We start from the raw sequence: 16,909 nt of genomic DNA, 5'->3' as shown, positions 1-16,909 counted from the left end.
AATACATCTAGAAGTGACATTGCTGGGTTATAGGGCAGATGCAACTTCAACTTTACAAGATGTTGCAAATTTGCTCTTTAACAAGTTCCAACTGTCAGTGTTTCCCTCTTCCTTGTCAACACTTGGAATTATATTGCCCTCATTTTTTTAATTTTTCAGAAAGGAAGGATGGCTCAAGTGAAAATTTATTCACCATGTACCTTCCATTTTCTTTTTACAACCAGCAGCCCAGGTTAGCTTGTAGATTGTACCAGAGTGATGCCCTTCCAGGCTGAGTTCTGGGGTGGCTAGGAGCCCCGGCTGGGTGCCTCCTGATGCTTTCATTTTCTTCTTGGAGCACAGCTAGAGTGGAGCCCGGTCTGACAGTGTGCCCTGCACACAGAATGGCCGTGGGCACTCACTACTTGCCTGTGAGATGCACAGGCTCCATTGTCCATCACGGGCAAGGAGTGTCTGTGAAGCTGTGAGAGAAGTGTGTCCCAGGTGTCCGAGGAGCAGGTAGGAAGCCGGGTGTGAAACCCCAGATGTAGCTGGTTGGCTGTGAGGGGCTTGGACCTGAGGGGCAGGAGGAGGGCTCCCTGCAGGCTTCTAACTGCCTTCATATAAATCAGGTATTTCTGTCTGTTGGCGGCTGATGAGTGCCCTCAGTGGTGGCTTAGTACTAGCAGCAGGGTTACTTGTGGGAGACTGCAAATTAGAGCTTCGTCATTATTTTGAAATACCTTAATGAAAAAAATCACTTGAATTTGAAATTAATTCACATAAGAAATCACATTACATTTACCATTTTGCTCAGAGCTGTTACTTTTTTTTTTTAAGATTTTAGTTATTTGAGAGAGCACACGTGAGGGGAGGGACAGCGGGAGAGGGAGAAGCACACTCTCCTGAGTGGGGAGCCGGACACGAGGCTGGATCCCAGGACCCTGAGACCATGACCTGAGCTGAAGGCAGATGCTTAACTGATGGAGCCACCCAGGTGCCCCGCTATTAGACTTAAGTATAATTTCAGCAGCATAAATTTTTGAATGGTTGTGAAAAAAAGTTTAAAAATTATCACCTATTTATGGGGTGTTTCTCATTGGTGGAAATATTAAAAATTTGAAGAGGTTATCAGTTAAAACATTCGACAAGATTTTATTTGAAAGTTCTATACAAATTTAGTATTTCCCCTAATCTGCATTTTGTCTCATCAATTATATAATAAACAAAACAATGATTTTCCACTCTGTACAGTTTTTTTCCAGTTTATGCCAGTATGCTGTACAATATTTTCTGTAGATGTCAGGGCATGATAAAAGTTAGGAAGCATTGGTATAGAGTACTTTGATGGTTGGATATTATTATTCACCCCTGCTTGTGTGTTATTCTATTTGCGCCATTTTGTTACTGGCTTCAAAAAGATCCCGTCTGATGCATGCCATAGCCCCTGGCAAGTTAGTTTCTGAATCCTTGTTTAGCCATAAGCACACTGTCCTTCCCAAGACCCACCCCACCGACTCCCTATCTTTATTCCTAGGGTAGTGGGGGAAATGGGGAAACAGTTTTAGCTATGTAAATCTCATATAGTTTAGTAAGCTATGTTTTGAAAATATTTTATTTAATACATTTGTTCAAAGAGGATCTTGTGTATGTCTCTGAGCTGTTAGGTCAACAGTTAAAACTTTTAGGGAAGAATCAGAGTTTTAGATAACCAAGTCCAATCCCTCATTTTCCCGATGAGGAAACTGAAGCTCAAGGGAGAGTCTGCTTATGTAGCATTAACGTCAGAGCTTACAGTATAATAGATGCTGAGCCTCCCAGTTTTGTGCTTTACTATACTAACCTTCACTTGTATGCTATTCATATATATTAATAGGCTTTCTTTTTTCATATATTTTGGGTACTATTTTTGTATTTTAAATAATAAACATGTTGATTCATTCAAAAGAGATATGCCTAGAAAACAAGGAAGCACTAGGTATAATGACAGTTGCTTGTGAACACTAGATTATTCCAAGGTGAGGAGGCAGTGTCTGGAGGAAGAGTGAATGTCTGGAACGATGAAGGAAAGACAGATGAAGGAAAAAAGCCATTTTCTATCTTATAACTGATAGCTATTTGTCTCAACAACCAAGAATAGAGATTACAAAGCCAAACTAAAGCAATATAGGGGTTTATGAACTGTTTAATATGGGCATACTGAAATATTTTTGCATCTGGTATAGGAACTGTAAAAAGTTCTTACAGTCTATAAATTATGTTTTACCATATCAATAATGTTCTCAATGCATAATACACTTGGGTTTTGTGCTAACCAGTCTGTTTGCTTTTAAGCTTGTATTTTGCTAAAGTTAGTTAAAAAAATTAAAACCCTTCAAACTATTTAACCTAAGACTTTTTTTTTTTTAAAGATTTATTTATTTGAGAGAGAGAGAGAGAAAGTGCATGAGCAGGGGGAGGAGGGGCAGAGGGAGAGGGAGAGAGAATCTCAAGCAGACTTCCTGTTGAGCATGGAGGCCGACTCGGGGCTCAGTCTCATGACCCTGAGATCATGACCTGAGCTGAAATTAAGAGTCAGATGCTTAACTGCACCACCCAGGTGCCCCTAACCTAGGACTTTTTATGAAATACTCCCAAATTTCAGCTTTGCTGCACCAGACTACAACAGTAGCTTACATGATTATACATGATATAAAGATTAGTTTAACACTCAAAGTTTTCATGCTTTGTATACAATAAAATATATTACAATGGTCACTTTTTAATGCTTTATTCATTGATTAAAAGAATATACATTTAACATAAACCATACAACATCAGTCATCAGGTCAAACATTCAGCTGGTTTCCTTACAGTTTCTGTCAGGATTTATTTTATCTGATCACATTAATAAGATAAAATCTCACCACATCTGGCATTTACACACACTGTGCCAGTGGATTCACACTACTGATGTACATATAAAATCCTCATGGTATGTGCTCACTGGAGACAAAACAGTGCACACCTGTCAAAAGGTCATTTTAATATAAGATGGTAAAACCATTTGTAAAATACATATAAACTTTTTCCATAAATAGAATCATATCTGGACATCTGTTGCATAAATTGTGTTTCCAAAGCTTACAATAGAGCAGCCAGGTCTCAGCACTGCTGGGCACCCACGTTGGCTACTTACTTTATTATTGCAGACTGTCCTTTAACATTAAATGCACAACATTCGTACCACTTAAAACTGGGGTCAGGTGGAAGTCTCACAGAGACCACGTCTGTACCGCGGTTGCCCTGAAACAGTTAAGTCGGCTTTTAAAGCCTCTCAGATATAACAAGGTTTTAAAACATACTTCATGGAATGTTCTTCATGTATCATAGCAGCTCATACCTGTGATAGAATAAGCTTTCAGTTTTTCCTTTCTTTCCTTTACATTCACTATTCACAGTGAAACAGGTGCATGGTTTTTTTTTCTTTTTTTTGTTTTGTTTTTTCAGAGTTCTGAGGTTGCTGACTGAGCCACAGCACAGCTGTGTACCACAGGTCGAAATTCGACCTTAAATATTACAATCTAGCAGTATCTGGCTGGCCAGAGTGGGCCGGCCCCTGCCAGCATGTGGGCACTTCTTCAGTTAAGTCTATTCTTTGGCAGCTGACACGCGCGCTGACAGAGAAAAATCCAGTGACTCGTTGCTAGGGATTTCACGACTAATGTGTGTTTGCAAGCATGTGTGTTTACAACTGTGTTTTTTGATTTTCTTTTAAGGAGGTTTTTACCCTGGAATACAGTTTCTTCCTCCACTATTTGAAATCTGGCCTAAAAAGCTAATGGAATGTATAATGTAATTGATGAATAAAATTATGTCAGATGTAGTTTTAAAAAAAGTCTAACAATTTGAGTATTCATGTTTATGTAAATGCAATTTTTTAAAAAAAAGGATTAAGCAGTGTTCTAACCTAGTACTATACAAAATTCAGAATGGTAATTGGTGATATCAACTATTATATATGTAATGGAAGTTAAAGTCTTGACTTTTCTGTTAGAGATAACTCATTTGGGATCATACTATCCTCCCTTCTTCCATTTCAAATAAAAATTAATGAAATGCTATCAGAAGCATGAAAGCGGTGCATTGCATACAAATCCACCAGGCTATGGATATATATCTATATATGTATAAAAATATTTTGGCTCCTGAGCTCTGAACTCTGACACACAAAGAATAAAGACATCAAAAGGCAGAGTAACTCAGTAAAAAATAAAGTTAGCCAGCAACCTCAGACAACCTTCAGTTGTATATCCTTAAGGTTTGATAACAAGTCCATTAACCATGAAAGCCCTACACATTGTCACTTTGAACTTCTAAACCAATACCCGACTACGTTCTTTGATCAAGAAGTAGAATATACATATATAATTCTATAAAGCTAATACTGATTAAACACAGCACAAAGGGATTAATTCACACTACTGAAAAAAAACATAATAGGACCCTACTTGCATATGTAACCACAGGAATTGTACATTTAAAAAAAAGCTAAATGTCTTCGCTGAAGCTTTGCATCTCTCTGTAAAAATGACGATTTGGTTCAGTGAAGACACTGAGTGATTCGATGTCCATGACAGCGTGCCAGGGTTGACCCAGGCCCAGGGATACCTGCTCAATAAGGTTATGCACTGGATCCACATCCTGGTCGGCCAGTTCACCTTGGTCAAAATCAATGCTTTCTTCAGTGACTTCAAGTACTTTTAGATCAGAGCCACGAAGACGAGCAATGGCAATGAGGTTGTGCGCCCACACTGTGTAACCTTCAAAATAAACCAAAGACGAGCACTGTCATTTCCTTGCATTTTATTTTATCTATTTGATAAGTTAGTCTTTTCTGCAAACTTGTATCTCACTGACCACTTTGGTCCTTTTCCTTTAAAAATATACTGAGATTGGAAAAGGAAGTATGATTGCTTAGCTCAAAAAAAAAAAAAAGACTAAGTTTGATATTGTTTCCAACATCACTGTGGTTGGTGAATTGGTAGGTGCTGTAATCCTATTCTGATATCAGTACATTTAGTAAGATTAAAGACATTTAAAGTAAAACTTTATAGCTTTGAATAGTGCTATATCATAAATAAATTTTTATTTCATATATGTATCCATTAATGATACACAGGAAACTTATTTTTAGTGAGTAAAAAATCCTCTCCTACGATGCTTCACAGTCCAAAGTTAAGAAATGACACTTTAAACTCTTAATTGCCAGTAGAAAATATGTAAAGTAAAAAACAGTCATGGATTACCTCTGGTAATGAATAAAGGGGAATGGGTATAGGGGCTTCAGCTGTATCTAATATCTTATTTCTTATTTCTTAAAAGAAAATAAAAGCTTAGATTGGCTGAAATTAACCTTTAGTATATAGTGTTGGGTAATCTCATAACAAGTTGAAATACACTTCTTTGCTGCTACCTCTGATGACTGGCCAAATTATAAAGCAAAACTTGAAAACCAAGACGCACACTTCCTTGCACTAATGCAGGCCAAAAAATTAATTTAAAAAATAAGGAAACACAGCTAATAGAGTTTAAGACATTTGTATAGTCTATTTTGTATTCTGTAAATGTCTTACATGTTCCAGAAAAGGAAGTAAAATGTTCTAACTTGTCAGAATAGCAACTCTCTCTAAATGAGAATAGTTAACATTAAGATGAAAGGCGCCAGTAAGGAAAAAGCATATACCCAATCAATGGAATCATCATTTAAAAAAATATACAAATCAATATGTTAATATCTAGAATCTAGAAGATGAGGCAGCAAGCAAGAAAGAAATCATACTTTCTCTTCCTTCTGCATTATGTTTTTAAGAGATCTTGTGATTAGAGGAAGAAATATATCTACTGCAAGTAGATATGTTTTCTTCGATAGATCAATTAATTTCAAATGCTTTTCTCATGAAATACCATCAATCACATGGTGGAAGAAAAAAGTAACATGGAAGCCGGAGCAGAACCCTTAGAGTAGAGGGACGCCTGGGTGGCTCAGTCGGTTAAGTATCTGCCTTCAGCTCAGGTCATGATGCCATGATCCTGGGATCGAGTCCCACATTGGGCTTCCTGCTCAGCAGGGAGCCTGCTTCTCCCTCGGCCCGCCACTCTCCTTGCTTATGCTCTCTCCCTCTGACAAATAAATAAAAAAAAAATCTTAAAAAAAAAGAGTAGCAATATGACTTTCTACTTGTTAAGTGGTATATCTTATAAATTATTAAAAAGTATAAAAACCCGCATTTCAGCTTTTTAGATTACTCAACACTATAAATGTTATTGCTATCTTTTTACTGGTTTAAAATAGTTTAGATGTAATATAAATAACAAACTGAACAAAAATCACCTACCGTGAATTGCCAGAAGAGAGAGCTTTGTGCACCTCCATGCTAATAAAACCAATGGATCTTCATTTCGGTTGTCACTAAGATCTGGAAAACCAGATGTGTCAATCACATCATTCATTAATATAAAATGAGTGAGGAACTTATCATACTGCCTGGATATAAGATCAACAATAGCTCCTGAAACACAAGTGATGTAACTGTCAAAATGAATCCTCTCTAGTGGTATACTGGGTTTCAGAATCTTTAACATATCTTCACTCTTGATATCAAAGGCCATTATGTAGACCCGAAGGCTGGTGCTCTTCCGTGACAAGGCTTTCCAATGCTCATCATTTGGCATGTTGTCCAGAGACTTGTGCATCACGGAGACATTGTGGACCAGGAGAGACAGTCGCTGCAAAGGCACGTGGTTGCTATCGGTTAAGACTCTTGCCATCTCAGCTGTAAAGTCACAGAAATCCAGGGCAAGTGAGCGCAGATTCACGAATCGCTCCAGTTCGACTGTGGTGATAAGGGTGCTGTTACCAGGAATATTGTTGTCCAGCAAGCTCAGGTGCTCCATGGTGTTGGCAATAGAGTTTGAGAGAGATGACAGTGATGTTGGGGTTACTATTTCCAGCATAAACCCACAGGACAGCCATTTCAGTTGCCTACTATTACTCAGTATTTCTTCAAACAGCTGCTGAATTCTGTATGGAAAACACATGCCACAACGATCCTGTTAATATTTAGTGCTAATCTTTTAACACCGACTTTTGAAACTGGGCAGCAGTTAAATGGCATGCAATGTTGAGATCCATTTTCTCTCAGTTAATTTCTATCCAACCCACAAGTAATATTATCATAAACACCATTAAAATTCACATTCAAATATAATGAATAAACTGTATCAAACCCATGGATATATTAAACATATAAAAATATATTCTTCACTCAAGGAAAGCAGCATTTTGTACCAGTATCGTAGAAAAGATTGATGATATGCAATTTATGTTACAAGTGAAGGCAAGCAGAAAAATAAGTTTTAAATAGTAATAATTACCCAGCAAATTCTGTCTTAAAGATTTATGATGTAGAATAGCATATTTCATAGGTAAAACATTTCCAATTTATAGGACATACATTCTTTTTAGAAAAAATATTACTCTTCTGATTGTATCTTACAATTTCTCAGAAAAAAACTAAAATTATTATTAATATAAGCCCCCTTCCACTAACTATATAACTTACTGTTTAATTTTTTTGCCATCAGGATCCACCTTGCTGAGGTATGTATTTGACAAACTTCCTTGCTGTTGTAGAACACTTATGTCTCCAAAAAGGCTAAACTTCTGGAGGTTCCTACAAGAAAAGTAATTTAAAATAACTATCTAATATATAAAAATATAAATACTAAAAATAGAAATGTAGAAGGGATATCTACAAAAGTTTCTACCTTATAACTCACTTAAAATCCACAAGTACTTTCAGATTGCTTTTTACATACAATGAAAAGCAATATAATACAGGAGAAATAGCAAAAGCTTTGTAGAATGAGGACTGAGTATAAAGCTTAGTTCAGGAACTCAGTATTTTAATGACCATGGAAAAATGTTCATGCATTGTTTCCCCGATTTTATTTAGTTGTCTATGTTCTCTTGCAAGTAACTGAGCTTCTTTGAGATGATTACCTTGAATTATTTGTCAGGCAAATCATCTCTATTTCCTTGGGGCTTGTTACTGGAGCTTTATTAGTTTCCTTTGGTGGTTACATGTTTGCCTGATAATTTTCATGATCCATGTAGCCTGGAATTGGTGTCTGAATTTGGAGGAACAAACACCTCTTCCAATTTTCATAGACAGGTTTCTGCGGGTAAAGATCTCCTCCTATTGGGTCTCCAGACTGATGAGACTGCCTCTAGGACCACAGTCAGGTTAGGCTGAGGCCAGGTCACATGGCTGCTGCTGGGCCTGCGCTGGGGGTCTATGGTTTGTGGACCCCATTACCAAACACTTGGGCAGGCGTGGATCCTGTCTGATCTCTTGGGGGACAGGAATGCCTCTGAGTCCTTGGTCAGTAGGGCTGGTGCTGGGACAAGGTCTGCTAGTAGGTCCGCAGACAGCTGGCCTGTTACTAGGTGTGTGGGCAGGAGTGGTTTCTGCCAGATGCCTGGGAAGGCGCCTGTTCTGCCCCTGGGTGGGTCCCAGGGAGGGCAGGAGTACCCAGGATTACAGCTGGGAGGGGCCAGAACTGAGTGTCAGGGTTGTTTCAGGGTCCAGAGCTGGGATTCTGCAGACCTGTCTCCAGGGGCACTGACAGGTATGCCATCTGCTGGGTTTCTAGATGTGTGCGACTGCCCTAGACCATGGCTGAGTGAGGACGGAGCTGGTTCACAGGGCTGTTTCAGGATCCATTTAGACCAATGTTGGTGGGTCTGCCCTGGGGCATAAATAGGTATCTCCCAATAGGTTCCTGGGCAAGTAGGAATGCTCCTGGATCATAGCTGTACACAAACCTGAATTTTGTATTGCCGTGATTAAAAATCCCTAAGGGATCACACCCCAACTGGCTATAAGAAAAAGGCAAATGGCTAGCTTGATACAATGAGATCCTTCAAAATGTGGTTCAAAAAAACCTATATGGGGCTACTTACTATTTTTTTTTTTTAAGATTTTATTTATTTAACAGAGAGAGACACAGCAAGAGAGGGAACACAAGCAGGGGGAGTGGGAGAGGGAAAGCAGGCTTCCCGCGGAGCAGGGAGCCCGATGCGGGGCTCGATCCCAGGACCCTGGGATCATGACCTGAGCCGAAGGCAGACGCTTAATGACTGAGCCACCCAGGTGCCCCTACTTACTATTTTTTTTAAATGTAATATTATTCACTCTCCTGGTCTGCCTGGTAAACCTCTATTCAGCCTTCTATACCTGAATGCCACCTACTCTACTAAAGTCTTTTCTGAGTCCAGTCTCTCAGCCTCTGTAGATTTAGCCATTCCATGGGACTTTGTAAAATGCTTTTATTAAACTAATATGCTTTACTGTGATTTGTTACCTAACTTTCTCATGAGGGGGGTAAACTCCTGTTTCTTATAGGTACCTAGCAATACTTTTTGGCACAAGATAGGTGTTCAATGAGTATTTGTTAAACAAATGAATACTTTGGGAAGGTAAGTTCAAGAGTTACCTAGATAGAAATTGTAATCAAGACCATAATATAAATGAGAACAATGGGAAATAGATACATAAGGGGAGGTGGGCCTGGGATAGATTTTGGAAAGATAATCACATCATATGGAGCATTACTTTAAGGGTAATGTTTTCAATCAATTAAAAAAAGTTTTCTTCTGGATAGATCTATGTAAAGAGAAATTAAAGATGAGTTTATGAGTACTGACAGCTATTCCAAATAACTATGTCCTCCATTACTTTGACTGTTTCTTATTAGGAGTTCTTTTATGAAATAGAGAACTAAATCTGCCTTAAATGGGGAAAAAAAGACTAAGTAAAAGGTTAGCACCTCAAAGGGCTTAGAAACACTTCTTCATGTATTTCCATAGAATAGTAAGGCAATAAATACTCAAAAGTGAGTAGGAAATATTTCACTAAATTTACTACCAAGATGCCCCCATAAAAGTATTTAAATTTATTATTTATAAAAAGATACTGATAAAAAATTTTTTCACAAATAAAAATACTTTTTAAGGGACCCATGATAGATGGGAACCAACCTGAATTATTAATATCATAGTAGTAATATTCTTCCTATATTCTAAATCTGCATCATTCAATATAGGAAATTATATTAGTATTATATTAGTATTTAGCTACTAAATACTTGAAATGTGGGTAGTCAGAACTGAGATGTGCTCTAAGTCGAATCATGGAACACTACATCAAAAACTAATGATGTAAAAATAAAAATAATACATTTAAAAGACTTAGTACAAAAAAATATAAAATCTCATTAAATTTTTTATATTGATCACATAATGAAAAGGTAATACTTGGATATACTGAGTTAAATATATTAAAACTAATCTCATAATTTCTTTTTAATTTTTAATGTGGCTACTAGAAAAATTTAAATTACATGTGTGGTCTATATTATATTTTTATTGAACCAGTGCTGCTCTAAAGAATATAATGTACACATTCTAGTTTTCTGGGTAGCTTCATTTAAAAACATACTGTCATCAGCAGAAATATAATTAAGGGTATATATAGCTAATACTACTGCTCTTATGGTTAAAATATTTAGTAGAAGGTCCACACTATTTTTCAGCTTTCTTTCTAACTCTTAAGACCAGTGACTAGTTTTTAACTATAAAAAAGTAGTTGACTTCAGAAAATGTTTTCCATAATTAAAAAAAATCCTATAACCCCAAACATATCTTGATTATACTGCTAATGTATGTTGCAGATATTATAAAGTACACATAGAAAAACACATGGTCTTCCCCCATTTCTCCCATTAACTCAAATACAAACCAAATGCATCAACTTGAAAAAAAGTACAAATGATCAAGAAGACAACCATTTTGAATGAGTGGAGCAAATAAGCTCACCTTTCTTCACGTGTGATGCCATTTCTGACTTTCCGTTTACTGTAACTCATTTATTTTGAAGACATCATATTTAATCTCCACTGTCTGTATCTCAGACCTGGAAAAATGCAGCCTGCCGGCTATGGCTGATTCAAAAGCAAATCCTCCCATAGGAGAGAGGAATCCTCATTTTCTTATTCTCTTGAGAGAAACAGGAATGGAAAAACATATAGGCAGGGGAAATGAAATTAACCATGATTATATACTTCCTCTAAAGGGCAATTTTTCTCCACTTATTTACTATAATTAGGCCCACAGAATTTAGGATGACTATGCTGGTGTTTATTTTTTTTAGTTTTCCCAAACATTTCAATCTATATCACTGGCATCAGGTCTGGATGTTCCTTTTTTCCTGCATTGTGCTGTCCCGGCTACAGTGGAGAGAGAGATCATCCACATTCTCCAGGAGATCTGTCCTCTAATCTCTTTTTCTACTACTTCAATCCATTTAGTCCAAAAACTTCCTTAAGTATAATATCAAAGACTCCTACTTATCAAGGTGCCACAACAGAACACAGGGAGTTCATTTAATGAACTGTGGTTTTAATTTTGCTGTACTGTATGTGGTAAATCTCCTAGTGATGGAATATAAAAGTCCTCATAAATTAAAAAAACAAAAGCAGAAGAATGGTCTTTCACAATCATGGCTAATAGCCAAGACTATTAACAAAAAGTTTTGACATTTTGGCAATTCTTGGCATAATGGTGACTATATCTCCATCATAGTTATTAGCATTTAAAATTAAAAGTAGAGTTTAATAAAACATTGCCACAATTAATTTCACAGCTGTTATTTAGATTTACTGAATATAAAACAAAAGTTTTTTCTATCTCAGCTTTCCTTTTCAACTGTGACTAAGATATTCTTGCAATGTCATTTTCCTAAGCACTTAAATTTTATTGACAAGCAGCACTGAATTTCTTCAGCTACTCAGCAATTTAAAAATCCTTATCATTCAGACCACAACTCAGTGCTTCTGTATGTAATCAAGTAATCTAGATAATATTACCTAAAAATGAACTTCACAATTCCACTACAAAATTGTGTATGAAAGATTCTGTCCATTCATTGTAAGTTCCATATCACACTTATCCCTCCCTAGTCCAATAGCTTTCCCTAGCTGGAATCTATTTACCAAGTAATGCTCATTGCTAAGCTCACACTGTTAAGTAATGATGCTCAAAAGTGTTAAATATTACATTTGCTTGGCACAAATATTTAAGTATTTATAATTCTTTTTCATATACTATCCACACTGGTCTGAATGAAGTACTTAGTGTCACTTACTGAGACAATCAACATAAACCACATTATAATCAGCAAGAATAATGTTATCCAGATTTTTAAAGGGTTGCTCAGGAGAAATAAAAGTAGTGTGGAAAGAACACTGAGAAATCAAGTGTCCAAAATGCAAAAAATCCACTGACTGCAGTTTTCTTATTTGTGAAATAAAAGTTTTTAAATTACTTAAAAAGATAAAAACCTATCACATTAGCAACCCTAATTTCTTCTAAACATGATACTTTAGTCATGTTATTTGAAATCTTGCACACAAAATTAGGTAAAAGGAGAAGCAAAATTAAGTACATTTATGTTAGGACCAACACCTAATTTATTTTGGGCCTAGAGTGCTGAGTGTTTGTAAATTTTGTTGGCAAGTCTTCAGGTTCTAAGAAAAGGACTTTTCCATCAGAAATGCCACTTTTTTTAAAAGATTTTATTTATTTGTTAGAGCATGGGTCGAGAGAGAGTGAGCGAAAATGAGCAAGGGTACAAGCAGGGGGAGCTGCAGGCAGAGGGAGAAGCACGCTCCCGGCTGAGCAAGGAGCCTGATGCGGGACTCGATCCCAGGGCACTGGGATCATGACCTGAGCCGAAGGCAGACGCTTAACTGACTGAGCCACCCAGGTGCCCCACTTTAAGTGGTTTTTATGCTGTTTTGGTATTGTTCACATTAGCTCACAAGGTAATCTTAATTTCGGATTTTTAAAAGACAATTTAAAAATATCTTCATTCACATTTAGGTAAAAATCTAAGCGAATGGGCAAATTTAATTTACATTGTTGGGTTCTTTCACAGATAACTTGGTATATAAGATTAACTTAAGGGGCGCCTGGGTGGCTCAGTTGTTAAGCGCCTGCCTTTGGCTCGGGTCGTGATCCCAGATCCTGGGATCAAGCCTTGCACAGGGCTCCCTTTTCCGCGGGAAGCCTGCTTCTCCCTCTCCCACTCCCCCTGCCTGTGTTCCCTCTCTCGCTGTGTCTCTCTCTGTCAAATAAATAAATAGAATCTTTAAAAAAAAAATTAACGTAATGGAAGTCTTAAGTATTTTCTATTTTTATTTGAGAAAACCATTTTATTTGTTGAAGTATAATAAACATACAGTGTTATGTGAGTTCCAGGTATACCATATAATAATTCAACATTTCTGTGTATTAGTACGCTCATCACAGTAAGTGCACTCTTAATCCCCTTTATCTATTTCACCCATCCCCCTACCCACTTGCCCTCTGGCAACCACCAGTTTGTTTTCTGTATTTAAGAGTCTGGGTTTTTTTTTTTTTTTTTACTTTGTTCATTTGTTTTCTTTCTTAAATTACACATATTGGTGAAATCATGGTATGTATCTTTCTCTAATTTCATTTTGCATTATACCTTCTAGTTCCCTCTACGTTGTTGCAAATGGCAGATCTCATTCTTTTTTATGGCTGAGTGTGTGTATGTATCACTTCTTTATCCATTCACCAATTGATGGGGCACTTGAATTGCTTACATGTCTTGGTTATTGTAAATAATGCTGCAATAAACACAGGGGTGCGTGTATCTTTTTGAATTTGTGTTTTCATTTTCTTTGGATAAACACCCAGTAGTGGAATTACTGGATCATATGGTAATTCTATTTTTAATTTTTTAAGGAACTTCCATGCAACAGGACATGAAGGTTCATTTTTCTCCACATGCTCACCACTTGTTATTTCTTGTCCTTTTGAGTCTAAGCCTTTCTGACAGGGGTAAGGTGATTATCTCATTGTGGTTCTGATTTGCATTTCCCTGACGATTAGTGACATTCAGCATCTTTTCATGTGTATCTGTTAGCCAGTTGTATGTCTTCTTTGGAGAAATGTCTATTCAGGTCCTCTGCCCATTTTTTCAATTAGATTATTTGGGGGTTTTTTTGGTGTTGAGTTGAAGAAGTTCTTTTTATATTTTGAATATTAACCCCTTATCAGATGTATCATTTGAAAATATCTTCTTCCATACAGTAGGTTGCCTTCTTGTTTTGTTAACGGTTTCTCTCACTGTGCTTTTTTGGTGTAGTCCCAATAGTTTATTTTTTGTTTTCCTTGCCTGATGAGACGTATCTTGAAAAATGTTTCTGTGGCTGTAAAGAAATTACTGCCTATGTTTTCTCCTAGGAGTTTTATGGTTTCAGGTCTTACACTTAGGTCTTTAATCCATTTTGAATTTATTTTTGTGTATGGTCTAAGAAAGTGGTCCAGTTTCATTCTTTTGCATGCAGCTGTCCAGCTTTCCCAGCACCACTTGCTGAAGAGACTATCTTTTCCCCATTGTATATTCTTGTCCTGCTTTGTAGAAGATTAATTGACCATAAAACCATGGGTTTATTTCTGGGCTCTCTGTCCTGTTCCATTGATCTTATGTCTATTTTTGTGCCAATAGCATACTGTTTGGATTACCACAGCTTTGTACTATATCTTGAATTCTGGGATTGTGATACTTCCAGCTTTGTTATTCTTTCTCAAGATTGCTTTGGCTATTTGGGGTCTTTTGTGATTCCATACAAGTTTTAGTATTATTTGTTCTAATTCAGTGAAAGATACTGTTGGTATTTTGATAGGGGTTGCATTTAATCTGTAGGTTGCTTTGAGTAGCATGGACATTTTAATAATACTGGCTATTTTCTTTTTAATAAGGAGTCTTCTTGGCTTCTGACTGGAAGCCCTTTGCATACGAAAATATTTATACATGCAAAGAAGTACAACTAAAGTGGAGGGTCATTTGTTTCAGACTACAGTTGGGAAATGGGTGGAAAGCATGTAAAACTTACAAATTTTTTTGTTTTATATTAAGAGTACAGTCGTAATTAAATCCTGGCATTTCTAAATCTGATTTTTTTCTTCAAATAAAACCAACTCATTCTTCATGTTATGAACTAATACACAAAGTGTCTGCAATATAAACGATTTTAGGGCTAATTATCCTTTGGGTTATGGAGTTTACTTCTCTGAAACCAAATTGTCAGAAGATGCTTTACTGATATAGTCATCTTTTAGAGAATTTTAAACATACGTGTCTGTGTGTGTATACACACACACACACACACACACACACACACACCTATCTTTTAAAATTTATTTTTAGAGCAATTTTAGATTGACAGCAAAACTGATCAGAAAGTACAGATTTCCCATATACTCCTTATCCCTGCATATGTATAGCCTCCCCCATTATCAATATCACTCACCAGAATGGCATATTTTTAAGCAAGGATGAACCTACTCTGACACATCATAATCACCCAAAGTCCACAGTCTAACTTAGGGCTCACTCTTAGCGTTGTACATTCTATAGGTTTGGACAAACGTATAATGACATATATCATTAAAATATCGTACACAGTTTTTCACTCTTCTAAAAATCCTTTGTGCTCTGCCTATTCATCTTTCTCTTCTCCTCACTCCTGGCAACCACTGATCTTTTTATTGTCTTCAGTTTTGCTTTTTCCAGAATATCACGTAGTTGGAATCATACAGTATATGGCCTTTTCAGATTGCCTTCTTTCACTTAGTAATATGCACTTAAGATTTCTCCATGTCTTTTCATGGCTTAATAGCTCACTTCATTTTAGTGCTAAATAATAATTCCACTGCCTGGACGTACTAAAGTTAATTTATACATTCACCGACTGAAGGACATCTTGGTTGTTTCCAAGGTTTGGCAATTATGAATAAAGATGCTATAACCATCTGTGAGCAGGTTTTTGTGTGGACATACGTTTTCAACTCCTTTTAGTAAATACCAAGTAGGACAACTGCTGGATTGTATGGTTAAGAGTATGTTTAGTTTTGTAAGAAACGGCCAACTTTTTTTTTTTTCATAGTAGCTGTACCATTTTGCACTCCCTTTAGCAACAAGAAGAGTTCCTGTCACTCCACATCTTTGCCAGTATTTGGTATTGTCAGTATTCTGGAATTTTACCTTTGTAGTGCATGACAGGATTTTGATGATGTGAAAAATGAACAAGATATAATATTAAAGGAAAAAGGTACAAAACCACACATAGATTGGGCGCCTGGGTGGCTCAGTTGGTTAAGCGACTGCCTTCGGCTCAGGTCATGATCCTGGAGTCCCTGGATCGAGTCCCGCATCGGGCTCCCTGCTCAGCAGGGAGTCTGCTTCTCCCTCTGACCCTCCCCCCCCATGTGCTTTCTGTCTCTCTCATTCTCTCTAATAAATAAATAAAATCTTTAAAAAAAAAAAAAAACAAAACCACACATAGATTATTATTCCAGTTCTGCAAAGATACATCATGTTTGCCAGTGATCATCTCTGGTGAACTTTCTACTTTATTTTTTTGTATTTTTCAAATATTCTATTTTACAAATAAATATTACTTAGGAATTCACAAAAGAAATTTATTTATTTGAGTATAGGTGACACACAATGTTACATCAGTTTCAGGTGTACAACTTAGTGATTTGATAAGTTTATACATTATGCTATGCTCACTGCAAGTATAGCTACCACCTGTCCCATTACATCACTATTACAACATCCCTGACTATATTCCTTATGCTCTGCTTTTTATCCTTGTGACCTACTCATTCCATAAATGGAGACCTGTACCTCCTTCTCCCCTTCACCCATTTTGCCCAACCCCCTTGCCCCCTCCCCTCTGCCAACCATCAGTTTGTTGTTTGTACTGTTTTCTTCGTGCACTTCTTTTA

The 16,909-nt window shown here is 36.8% G+C and overlaps 1 protein-coding gene across 1 annotated transcript in view; it reads right to left on the bottom strand.

Moving 5' to 3' along the window:
- Positions 1 to 2,733: 2,733 nt before the first annotated feature.
- Positions 2,734 to 16,909, bottom strand: part of FBXO33 (F-box protein 33) — a 33,701-nt gene continuing 19,525 nt past the window's right edge. The window contains exons 2-4 of the mRNA XM_028100840.2: positions 7,584 to 7,694; positions 6,357 to 7,042; positions 2,734 to 4,781 (exon numbers count right to left, since the gene is read on the bottom strand). Coding sequence (XP_027956641.1) covers positions 4,510 to 4,781; positions 6,357 to 7,042; positions 7,584 to 7,694 — 1,069 coding nt within the window. The 3' untranslated portion in view covers positions 2,734 to 4,509. The remainder of the gene's footprint in view (positions 4,782 to 6,356; positions 7,043 to 7,583; positions 7,695 to 16,909) is intronic.

This window comes from Eumetopias jubatus, unplaced genomic scaffold (genome assembly GCF_037043125.1).
Source record: "Eumetopias jubatus isolate StellerSeaLion01/CBP00866 unplaced genomic scaffold, mEumJub1_p1.0 scaffold_7, whole genome shotgun sequence".
In the NCBI taxonomy this organism is placed as follows: Eukaryota; Metazoa; Chordata; class Mammalia; order Carnivora; family Otariidae; genus Eumetopias; species Eumetopias jubatus.
Note: the sequence above shows the minus strand (reverse complement) of the source record. Positions and strands in the feature narration are given on the sequence as shown.